We start from the raw sequence: 12677 nt of genomic DNA, 5'->3' as shown, positions 1-12677 counted from the left end.
CATTCAGGAAGGGCTATAAAGCTGACTAGCTTATTTATATCAACTGCTCCTTGAAGGCAGTCTTCTCTCTATTTCAAGTGTCGGGGAAGGAGGACAGACCTCTCAGAGGGAGTCACACACTGGGTACATATAAAGGATAGGAGAGCTGTAATTTTTTGGCTTACTATAGAGCTTTTGAAACTTGATGTGATTTTGTACCTTTCTCTCTTTTTTCATGCCTGCCTAAAGGCAACAGAATGAGTTATCAGTTCATTTGAAGTTATGACCAAAGACTCCAGCTGACCCACAGTTCTGACTGGCCTTCCCATTCCATTCACTTGGCCACTCTCCTAAGCGACATTCACACACACCTCACTAACTCCTGCGGACTCCCCACATGCCTTCTCTCTTCCAGCCCTTCACTGGGAAAGTAGAAGCTATTAGAAGAGAATGATCTCATTTACCCAATTCCAAATTTAGCAAGCTATCTGCATATACACCCATTCACCTAAGCTATCTGCATATACACCCATTCACCTAAGCTATCTGCATATACACCCATTCACCTAAGCTATCTGCATATACACCCATTCACCTAAGCTATCTGCATATACACCCATTCACCTAAGCTATCTGCATATACACCCATGGAACCTAAGCACCATCAGGCTACAGACTTTTGTCACGTTATAGTCACGGCTTTATCCCCAGTACCTAACACGGTGCCTTGTCAATAAGAGCTGCGCACTACATATTTGAACGAGTAAAAACACTGCCTTCCCTTTTGACACATTAATTGTAACTGACCCTGTGCCTATTGAGACTAACTCCTCAGGAGTCCCAGTTCTCTCTCCCCTGCCTATTCAGATTTCACTCCTACAATCCACTCCACCCTACAGCGTTCCTTTGTTCCCTTCTAGTGGGATATTCCAGTCAGCATGTAATCATGCTGTATGTTCTCCTTAAAAGTTAAAACCCTCCCTTAGCTCACCCATCCCTCAGCTACATCCCATTCATCCCCTGTACGTCAAAAGTGGAGTTGTCCAGGGGCATCCCAGCTTCGGGTACCCCCTCTCGTAAGAGCTGTACTTTCGCTTTAATAAAAAATCTTTGCTCTTCTGAAAAACTACAAAACTGGAGTTGTCTATAATTGGTGACTCCAAACCCTTCCTGCTCCCAATCAGCTCCAAGTAGCCCTTCACCCCTGAATGTACAGCCTGTTAAATTTAACAACACTCCCAATGTAATGGTTAATTCGCAGTCCCCACCTTACTTAATAGCACTGAAGAGAACATTCTTCTTGAAACTTTCTTCACTTTTGTTTCTGGTGTGCCACATTTTTCTGGTTTATCGCCCTAAGAGAGCTAAGTCTCTTTTGCTCCCTCCTCCCTGCTTTGAATGCTGGACCACCACAAGCCTCCCTCCCCCCACCCGCCCATCCCCCATCTGCACGGCTGCTACTCAAAATGGGGGTCCCTGAACCAGCAGCATCAGCATCACTGAGCTTATTGGAAATGTTAACCTCTCAGGCGCACACCAGACCTACTGAATCAGAATCCGCATTGTCAACAAATAATCAGGTAACTAATTTGCGTATTAAAATTTGAGAAGCACTGCTCTACTCACATGAGTGATTTCAGCGACATGACTTTAAACTGCATTCACACGCTAACTTATAATGTTTATCTCCTGTCCTCTCCCCCCAACTTCAGTCCCCCAACTCCATGCTGGATCCCAGTAGCAATCTACCAGGCATCTCAAACCTAAGTGCAGAACAGGAATCTGGATTTTCCCCTCAAACCAGAAGTCTAAGAGTCATCCTTACCGTCTTTTTGCTTTTCTATCCCTGGGCCAAAGTCCTCCTAATGGCTGTACCTTTAAAATATAGGCCAAGTCCCACCACTCACCACTTCCACTGCGACCACCTTAGTCTAAGCCACCAATATTTTGGGGGCAAAGACTTCTGAAAGTCTCCAAAATCGCCCTGTTTTCACCAAGGCCCCCTTTGCACACAGCATCCAGTGATCTTCCCCAATTTTCTACCATGGCTTCCAAGTGCCAACATTTTCTAGCCCTTTCCCCATTGCCAAATGCTCTGCTCTAGTCAAACTGACAAGTGTGTTCTACTCCTGCCTCCCCTAAAGCTCTGCCTGCTTTACTGACTAATTTCTGTCTGGTCTCAGCTCAAAGACCCTTCCTTAGGAAGACCTTTTGTAACCACTATAACTAATAGCCTCAGCCCCTTTTCCATTCATTTTCTATCTCCTGACACTGATGCACTTTCCTTTTAACACTTAACAGTTACCTGACATTATATATATCTGACTCTCCACTAGGGTGTATGATCCAAGAACAGGGACTTTTTCTTTTTAAGCCACAATTGCTTAGAATGGTGCCTAGCACACAAGAAGCACTCGAGGACTGAGTCTTCAAGTGTTGTTGGTGGAACTGTTGGGGGCAGGGAACAAACTCTCAGGGATGTATCAGCACTTATCTATGCCTCAGAGTCATACCAATCTGGATGTAGAGAATCCACCATAAGTTTTCTATAGGTTTAAGTTTTCAAATATGGCAGTGGTTCTATCACTTTTCTGTACATGAGAATTATCTGAGGATCTTTTAAAAATTCTAATAAGCCGTATTTTAAACAAATCAGTTCACAATTGCTGGGAATGGGGCACAAGTATCAGTATTTTTTGAAACTCCTGAGGTAATTCCAATGTAAGATAAGTTTGGGAACCACTGGTATATAGTATAGGTTGGTAAGTATCATATAAGTCACACAGGAGAGCTAGGAGAGAAAAAATCAATTTCTTTTTCCAAACAAGCAGACAGGATTTTTCACATGTTAACCAAAAAGAATCAAGGTCATCAGATTAGGAAAAAAATGAGGAATAAAAAGTATGTTACACATAGATTTAAAGAACTAGTTAATCCACTGCCCCACCCCCCAAAAAAACTCAAAAACTCTCTGATTATATGGACATATATCCATCAAAATGCTTACCCTTAAAATATTAGGATCTTGGAAAATTCAATTTACAAATACATTATCAATTGCATTATTAATGAAATTAGTTCATTAAACATGGAGACATCAAACAGCACCAATACCAGAAAGTTAAGAAAGTAAATACACTGTTACTTAAAATAACATATAATCACTGATTGGGATTGAAATGAATGATAGCCACTAGCAAAATTATTGAAACTACCATTTGATATAAAGTATATGCCCTTTTCCCACTGATTGGACTGTGTCTAGGCATCCCAGCAGTGGGTCAATGTAGAAAATATTATTAAATAAGATGCATTCTTTTTCAATTGTTCAACCTTGAACCATGATTCTATGCAACTCAAAGTTTGCCAATATAAGCCAATGGCAGCATTTTTGGTATTCTAACTACTCTTACCTGTCCCAATTAAAACAAAACAAAACACAACTGCCTTATTAAGCACTAGATTAGGACGTCTATGAAGCAGCAGCACGGCATTTACAAATGGGCTACTGACAGTGTATCAAAATGCTACTAAGGAAAAGACAGCAGCAAATACTCTAATAAGAGCACATTATTCCACATGGAATCCCAAATTATTCTTATCTCTAGTTCCTTAAATTCTTGGAAGACTAGAGATGAACAAGTGTATGTATAAATAGGGCCAGGGAGAAAGAAGCTGTCAATGGTATAGTGTTCATATTTTAAGTTACCCAAGATAATTTGAATGCTTGCAGAGAACTCCAACTGTATCTAAATTTTTTAAGTATGTAGAACTAAAATGCTAGCAAAACTTTGGTGTTTACCCAAAAAATAGCATTGCATTTTAAGTGAAAATGAAATAGGCATGGTTTGTGAAGTTTTTATAATGTTCACACCACCCTCTCCCTATTCCCTGCTCCTTTCATTGGGTCTTCCTAGTCTTTCATAAAGACTACCTGGTTTAAAATATTTGGTAATTCAGTGCAGAAAATTAAGGTCACAGACAAAGTACAACAACTTTTAATATGCCATTAATACTAATGATTAAAAATTATTGCATAGTCTTATGCATTTACCCTAAAACATTTTCTGAAAGTAAATTCTGAAAGAATTATATAAAAGACAAATAACTCTTTAAAATGTGGATGGCCTTTACTACCTCGATCTTCTATCCTTTTTTGTCTTTTCAGTACTTTTGTCCATTGTTTTCTCATTATCTCCCCTGCACTTTGGGCAATACCATTTCCCCTTTGGTTTATAGGTAAGTGAAACACATGAAAAGTGAAACCATTCAATTGGACACTGTTCATTGTCACATCCGATCATCTCCCCATAAGACACTTGGTTACATAAACAGTATGTAGGTTCATTAGGATCTATTGCAAATTCAACAGGTGAAGCTTCCCTTTCCTGCTTGGCCTTGGAGCGTTTCTTTTTCTTGGCGGACTTGGATTTCTTTTCTTTAGGTGGTTGATCATCACAGTCTTCAATCCCATTTGTCATATGACATAAATCACGGCTTTCACTGGTTCGCTGTCTGCGGGGTCTTCTTGAAGATCTTTCTGGTTGGTTGGAATCCATTTTTGCTTTATCTGAGCCTCGTTCACTTTCAGCAGGATCTTGAAAACACTGTGAATGTAGCTCCATTTGCCTAGCCCGATTTTCTACCAATTCGAGCATTTGTGTGACAATCTGAATTTTCTCATCTCCCAGCTCTTGACTATTGATTAATGCTCTCTGGAGATGCTGCTGTAGGCGTTTTTTCTGGTTTGCATCATCTTCTTTCTTATATTTTTCATAGACATCATCAATTTCCTTTAATGTTTCTAAAAAAGGAAAAGGAAAATCAGAATGGCATTGTATGTTGTTAGCACATACAGTATTTTTCAAGTCAGTTACTTTCACAGAATTGGTAAAGTGAGAACGATCTCAAACCATAAAACCACACTCTTCTATACTATGTAACATTAAAAAACATTACTTCCCATACAAAGACCATGTTTTCCAATATTATATTTAGAAATAAATTAATAAAAGAACACAAAATGCTCTAATACTCATTCTATATTAAAGAGGATGAGATATGAAGCTAATTAATAATCAAAAGCATTTTACATGGGCGGGCTCACTGTACGCCACTTTAGAATCTACCTAGTGCCATATTGCCTGTATTTCATTTGAACCTCAACAACCTTGTGTATAAAATTTACATACCCGACTCCAGCTGTGAAAATTAAAGAGGTGGCAGGACTAGGCTACAGATTCCTGTTCAACTGTGTTTATAGGATTTACAGTTCAATCAATGACTTGCTACATGACTCCAAAGACACTACATCTTTACTTTCCTATCATATCCCTGGACACTTAAACAAAGCAGACACAAGTAGCTCTTAGCTTCCTATCATATTAGTTTTAATGGCTCTTTTATTTTGTCACATGGGAGATTCTGAAAACCAAACTATTTCTAGAGCAGGTTTAGGTTCATGTTCTGGCATCAACTGACTGAGCTTCTAACAAAATTACAATAAAGTCAGCATTGGATCATTATGCTTTTGTAGATAAGTCAGCTATTCAGTCTACACTTTCTAACTGCTGATTTAGGTATTGTATAGCATGTGGAACACATTTAAATCAATTAAAAATGGCTGAGTCACTAGAAGGTATATAAAAATTTGAAAATATAGTTCTAGATGTCACCAAAACTTTACACAAGATTAGTTTTTCATTCAAACTTGTTCTATTTCTTATCCTTATGAAATATAATGTTACTTGAAAAAAGTTCTGTCTTACTAAAGGTGGAGAAACAAAAAATTAACTCTAATTTACCATACCACATGGCATGCCACTGTTTTATCTTCCAATATTATTATTCTAATGACATGAACAGAAGTGTTAGCCAAGTAAAATACATACATTGGGGCTGTCTACAAGATAACACAAAGCAAGTATTCAACACAACTCTTATGAATTAGCTCCTCCCTAGAAATTGTACGTATTCACACATGATGGACAACTGCTTAACCCATATATGACAAAATGGCACCACACATTTGAGGGTACTCATGCCTGCACAGCATATTTTCAAACAAAGTTCACATCTAGCCCATTACACCCAGCTAGGTCTTTAAGCAGATTTCTTAAGAACGTAATTTTCTTCCATGGAAAATAAGGAAATTATGTATTTTTCCCCAGACACAAAATTTGAAGATTAAAAAATAAAAGGTAAACCTTATTTCAAACATTCTGTATCTAACAATCAGGAGTTTCAAGCTAATTATATCATATCAGCATACTGATATTATACATGAGCCAAAAATTCACATTTTAATTATGAAGGAAGGAAACTAACACTTTCTGAGCCCCTTCTATGTGGTATTTTCTTTTATTAGTTTCAGGTGTACAAAACAGACATTTATATATCTCACAAAGTGATAACCCCAATAAGTCTATTACCCGTCTAACATTGTACATAGTTATTACATTATTGACTATATTCCCTACTTGATTATATATCCCTGTGACTATTTTTTTAAAATTATAGTTGACATTCAATATTATTTTATATTAGTTTCAGGTGTATACCATATTGGTTAGACATTTATGTAATTTATGAAGTGATCCCCCTGATAAGTCTAGTACCCACCTGACACTAGTTTTTACAATATTGATTGTAGTCCCCACACCGTGCTTTACATCCCCATGACTATTTTGTAACTACCAATTTGTACTTCTTAATCCCTTCACTTTTCTCACCCAGCCCCCCATGGTCCCTCCCATCTAGTAACCATCAGTTTGCTCTCTGTATCTATGAGTCTATTTTTGTTTTGTTTGTTCATTCATTTTGTTCTTTAGATTCCACATATAAGTGCGATCATATGGTATTTGTCTTCCTCAGCCTGATTTATTTTACTTAGCAAAATACCCTCTAGGTCCATTCATGTTGCCGCAAATGGTAAGATTTCATTCTTTTTTATGGCAGAGTGATATTCCATATTAGGTTGGTGCAAAAGTAATTGCGGTTTTTGCAATTATTTTTAACTTTATAAAATCACAATTATTTTTGCATCAACCTAATATATGTACCACATTTTCTTTATCTGATTGTCTATTGATGGGCATTTTGGTTGTTCCAATATCTTGGCTACTGTAAATAATGCTGCAGTAAACATAGAGGTGCATATATCTTTTCAAATTAAGGTGTTTTCTTATTTAATCCCTACAGCAACCCATGAGGAAGCTGTCACTTCTACATATGAAAAAATATGAAGCTCAAGAGGTAACAACCTTAGACTTAACTCTGCCAGATATATATGTCTGACTCTGCCATTTAAGCATTTTCTACTAAGCTGCATGGAAGGTACTTGAAATTAAGTATTAAATTTTAGTTCAAAGGCTATTTACCCAAGAAATTATGAGCAAAAATATTGGAACAACTGAGGGTCTCTAATAACCATATCCCATAATAAATAATACTTCACTCAATTGTAAAATTTTCCTCATTTCTCTATTTTTAAGTTAAAATTACTTTTAAGGTTCTTCAGTAATTTCTAAAAGTGTCTCAAATAGGTAGGAGAGAAATTTCTTTGACTGCCTACATAATTTATATCAGTAAATACTGCTGTATTAGATCCAAAAATAGAAAATACTTAAGAACTAGCAAAAAAATAAAAAAAAACATGAAATCTGAACCAAGAATACACAAATATATACAGCTAATAAACATAAAACTGTGAAAGCTGAACTTAGTAAGCATGTGCACAGAGTGTAAACTAGATTGTTGTTTTTATATTGATCTTGAAACTAACCACCATCTTAATGGAGCTGAAAATTTTACAATCTCTCAATCTTTTAAGATTTAATGCTGTTTCTCGTGTTACCAGAACTACTTACAACAATTCTAAATGGAAGATTTCCTTCTAACAAATTGTTGCCCCCGCAACCCCATTTCAAATAAAAATAGCTTAACTTTTGTGAAGGTGAATACAGTTATGTGTCTTTAAAGAAATGTAAAAACCTGCAAACTTTACACACTTCAGACCTATTATTATTTGAAAAACTAAAAATGTGCAATATGCAATTATTAAACACATATGTATCATTTTTGGGTTACAATGCATGTATTATATGTGTCCCATGTCTGTAGACACAGACATGGCCCCTACAGGCCCCTCGGTCTGTAGGAAATACCTTTGGTGAGCTTTTATTTTTTTTAAAAAACAAAAAGTTAAAATAGTTTAAAAACGGATGTGCATCTGAAGAAGCCAGGCTGTGAAGGCAAATATTCTCCAACTAATTGGACAAGTTACTTTTCAACTCCTTGTAAACTATGATTTATCCACAAAATGAATTTCAACTTCATAGGATTATTGTAAGAATTAAAGGAGATAATGTTCTAGACCTGGCACAGTGCTTGCAACACAGTAAATCATCAGTATCACTTCTCTTCCCCCCAACACAGATCTGTCCTATCGATCATGGATTCAAACGACAGGAATAAATTACAGATTCCAAAGCACAGAGACCCTTAAATTTCTAACATGCTAAGGGCCAGAAATGTCACCCCTGAAGTGTTTTCCTTAAAAACTAAATCATAAGATTAATGAGGTGGCTAGAAAACAGAGAACAGGTCCAAGAAGTCATCTGTTTCAAGTCCATATGGCTGCTTCCACATTATGTCCAAGGTCTGTTCCTTGATTCAGGGTTATTAAAAGCACAGTGGCTCTCCATTTAAACTTTTCCCCTCCTAGTAGCAGGCGAAAGGTCCCCCTCTGTAAGAAAGGTTGATTCCTTGTCCTAGCTTTTTTGGGTCTGACCACAAAGCGTGGTTTTTGCCTCATGATTTAAACTTGGCAGAGGAGGGACCCAAGGGTTAAGGGACGCCAGGCGGTTGCCCAGTCAACCACCCACTTCCTCCTGGGTCCCGGAAGTAACGCAAGGCCCGGAAACTACGAGGTGCCAGGGTCAGTGGCGGTCCCAGGAGCTGACTGTATCCTCGTCATAACTGAGTGGTTGGGAAACAGTCGAAAAATCACAACAAACATGTCCCGAACCCCAATACTCTGCTAGGGATGAACTAAGGTCCTGCACGGCTCCGACGCCCTCCCAAGCAGACAGGTCCGCCCAAGCCTCCCTGCGACCAGCCATTTTCGAGGCGGGCAGGAGCGCCCGCGCCCCTCCTATGTCCTACGTCACGCCTTCAGGCCCCGCCCCCAGGAACAGGGGGTGCCCTCCCCGACACACACACACACACACACACACACACACACACACACACACACACACACACACACACACACACACACACACACACACACACACACACACACACACACACACACACACACACCCACCTCCCACCCACCCCCTCCTTTACCCGCGGGGACCCCTCCCGTTTTAACCATTTGGCTGAAGCAGCTGAGAAAAGGGTACGGCCCGGAACTTTACCTGGGGCGGGAGAGCAGTACGGACTCTCCGACTCCCGAGCCCGGAGCCAGCGAGCGGAGGGAGGGAGGGACCTCCCCGAAGTCCGCCTTCGCGGCCCTCTCTCCCCTCCTCCCCCCGCACGTTCCACTGTATCTGCTCTCAGGGGGTGGGGGGCGAAGGGGGCTGAGGGCAGCCAGGCCCCGGGGACCAGCGGGTGCCCGCCCGCTCACTCCTCGGCCCGCCGCCCGGCTGCACGCTCCCTCCCCCGGCAGGAGGGTCTGCGGCACGGGGCAAGCCGGTGCCGAAACAAATGCTTGCTGCTTAAGATGGCTGATTTCTCTTCACGCCAGCTGCAGCCGCTGGGTCTGCAGCGGGGGCTGACGAGCGGCCCCCACCCCCCCCCCGGAGACCCCATCGAAGTCCTCGCCGACCGCAGCAGGGGAGGGAGGGCCGCGAAGCCGGGCTCCCGTCCCTCTGCCCCGTCCCACACACCCAGCCCCCTCGGTGCACTCGAGGAGACGAGCACAGCACGAATGGAAAGTGTCACTTCCCCGGGCAGAGCCCGAGCGCCCGTGTCCGGAGGCCGGAGGATCCGAGCGAGGGGAGGAGCCGCACAGGCAGCCCCGCGGCCCCCTACCTTGGTATTTGTTGTCCAGCTCCCGCAACACAGACACGTTCCTCTGCATGTCGTGGGGCAGCGACTCCACGCACTCGAGGTAGTCCTGCACATAGCAGGTGAGCAGCCGGCTGCGCTCCCCGCTCAGGAGCGCGGCCGACGAGTAGAGTTGCTGCTGCTGCTGCTGCCCTAACATCCTGCCGTCGCTGCTGCTCCTCGCCGCCGCCGCCGCCGCCGCCTCCGCATCCAGCGGCCACACATGCAACAGTCACGGCCGCGGCGGCTCCTCTGCTCCGCAGCCCGGCGCCGCGGGGACACCGGCAGCAGCTCAAGAGGGCACAGCCGAGTCCCCCGATCTCCACTCCCCCCAAAAGAAGCCCTCACTCCCCGCCCCCGCGGTTACAAGCCCAGGGGCGGGGCGAGATCAGGGCTCCCTCCTTTTTGCCCTCCCTCCCCAGGACTAGAGCAGCGGGGATCCCCCCAGCGGAGCTGGCGCCGGGGTCCCGGACGTTGACACGTCCTGTTCCCCTCGGAGTTCCTAGATGCTACTAATGCCCTGTCGTAGCTCAGATCCCCATGACAAGCCGCTCGCTGCCCCCTTTCCTCCCAATCACCCTCCGTGCTTGTCGGAGTCGCTCACTGGACTCCCCCCGCCCCTCCTCCTGCGGCCGCGTCTGCGCCTGCGCAGGACTCGCTCCTAATAAGGCCGGGGGCCCGCCCCTACCGCCCTACACAAGGGTTCGCATTCTCCCGCCTTCCCTCCGCCACCCGGGCGATTGGTCTGTCAACTCTCGGCCCGAGGGGAGGGTGCGGAGGGAGGCCAAACGGCAGGCTGCGCCCCGCCCCCTTTTAAAGGAGAAGCACTGTCAGGCCCTCCCCTCTGCCCAGTGTCTGAATGGGACTGGAGAGGGAAGGTGGCTGACTCCTGCCTTCCGTCCTTCTCACAGGGAGAGGGAAACCTGGCCCGTCTCCCTCGGCCCGGTGTTACCGACTTTGTCCTCATCGGTGGAACTAGCGCGGCCCCTCGCGAGCCTTGAAAAGACCAGCAGGCTGCTGCTTTTCGCCGCAACCTGGAGTAAGGCCGCGGGAACTACGCGACCCAGCGTGCAGCGGGCGCGCTCCCCGCATGCGTGGCGGCTGTGTGCCCGCCGGGCCGCTGCAGCTCGCTGCGGCCGCCGCCTCCGCCTCCGCCTCGCCCTCGGGCTCCGTCTGTCCGGCCGCGGCTTTCGGGCCCACGGGGCACCGGGGGCTGCTCGCGGAGGTAGGCGGCGCACCCGCCAATCCCTGCGTTTTCTTTTTTCGTCAGCCCGCCTTTTAAATTTCCCTCCTGGCGTCCGCGTGCTTCCGCCCTGCCTCAGACGCGGGAGGTCTCCCGGCGCCCGAGTGCCTGGCCGGTTTTGTCCACCCTCCAGCTCCTCAGGACTCCCGTTTAGTTCTGGCTGCGCCTGCCCGGGAAACGTGTTTCACTGACAGACAACCTTTAAATTAAAAAAAAAAAAAAAAATTTTTTTCCGTGAGTCAGAATGTTTACGCATTAAACGTCAGCGAGAGCTTACCGACGGCGTGAGGCACACACCGCCCCCTTTTCAGACGTTTTTACCCTAAGACTTGAAACATACTGAGGGGCCTGAGGGAAGCAAGGGGTATAAACGGAAGTAAAAAAACTAATCCGGATTCAGACCCACGGCCCTAACTACGTGATCGACTGCCAGGGTTTCCTTTCTCTGTGGTGTGAAACGCCACGCCGAGGAGCTTGTTTTAATTCCAGGTGGACCCTCAGCGTATGTGATAACGTGTTCTTGAAAGAAATGAATGTAAATAGAACGAATACACGGATAATTTTTAATGGCATGCCCTATGGAAACAAACCCTATTGTGAGTAGTACCTTTGAGTTACAAAGAAAACGTGAGTGGGCGGTACATTTGGATTTCCTTTTATCGGGTTTGTTTGCCTGGGTGGTACTCCTGTGCGGTGACCTGTGTAGAGCATTTCTGAAACAGCTGTTAATAGTAAGCAACCCCTGACGGGCAAAAAGAAATCTACATCCTGACCTAGAGGAAATTTTAAATTTCTGCCCCAAACAAAGCACTCCGGGAAACTCGACGTCGTAGGAACAAAACGATAAATTGCCCAGAACGTGGAGATTGCCTGGTGTTATTTTATCCTGTGACACTGAGGTTTCCGACCACTTGCATATTAAGTCAACCCAGGCAGTACAGTGCATTGCATTTTTCTGAGAACCGTCCAGGGATTCTGTTGCCATTCTTTCAGCCTTTCGGATTAAACAGTCAGGTCCTGTAAAACACCAGTGGCTGTTAAGAACTGAGTTTTATTGCTTTTTACCGGAACCCTACTGTTTTTGTTTACTCATAGACTTGAATCAGCTAGTCTTGATTGAAGGGCCAAATTAATGCAAGACGCCTTCTTATTTATCGATTCAGCTTAGCTATTGAATGCACCTACCGATTTTATTCAGCCTGAAAAGTGATCTGCAGGCAGGAAGACGCATGGTTAGAAAAAAGAAGTGAGAAAAGGCAACGATTCAGAGTACCTAGAGTACTCCCTCCAGGAACCGAGAGCCGGGTGAGGGGAAGGAAGGACGAGTATGGGAATGGAGACCTTTCCCAAATTGCGTTTTTTTCACCATTCAAAATTCTGTTGAACAGGCTGAAAGGAAGCA

The 12677-nt window shown here is 44.0% G+C and overlaps 1 protein-coding gene across 1 annotated transcript; it reads right to left on the bottom strand.

Moving 5' to 3' along the window:
• Nucleotides 1-3961: 3961 nt before the first annotated feature.
• On the bottom strand, nt 3962-10660 carry ING2 (inhibitor of growth family member 2). The gene is made up of 2 exons (XM_081045853.1): nt 10018-10660; nt 3962-4783 (listed from the first exon to the last, which is right to left on the bottom strand). The coding sequence occupies exons 1-2, from the start codon at nt 10190-10192 to the stop codon at nt 4113-4115; spliced, it is 846 nt and encodes a 281-aa protein (XP_080901979.1). The 5' UTR covers nt 10193-10660; the 3' UTR covers nt 3962-4112.
• Between the last annotated feature and the right edge of the window lie 2017 nt (nt 10661-12677).

This window comes from Rhinolophus hipposideros (assembly GCF_964194185.1).
Source record: "Rhinolophus hipposideros genome assembly, chromosome: 4".
NCBI classification, from domain to species: Eukaryota; Metazoa; Chordata; class Mammalia; order Chiroptera; family Rhinolophidae; genus Rhinolophus; species Rhinolophus hipposideros.
The sequence above is the reverse complement of the archived record's forward strand: the minus strand, read 5'-3'. Positions and strand labels throughout refer to the sequence as shown.

Bases quoted from the DNA above. Each gene is read 5' to 3' on its own strand.
- ING2 (XM_081045853.1), bottom strand. From the start codon at position 10,192: ATGTTAGGGCAGCAGCAGCAGCAGCAACTCTACTCGTCGGCCGCGCTC. The intron at 4,784-10,017 runs GTAGGGGGCCGC...TTCCTTTTTTAG, and splicing joins GCTGGACAACAAATACCAAG to AAACATTAAAGGAAATTGAT.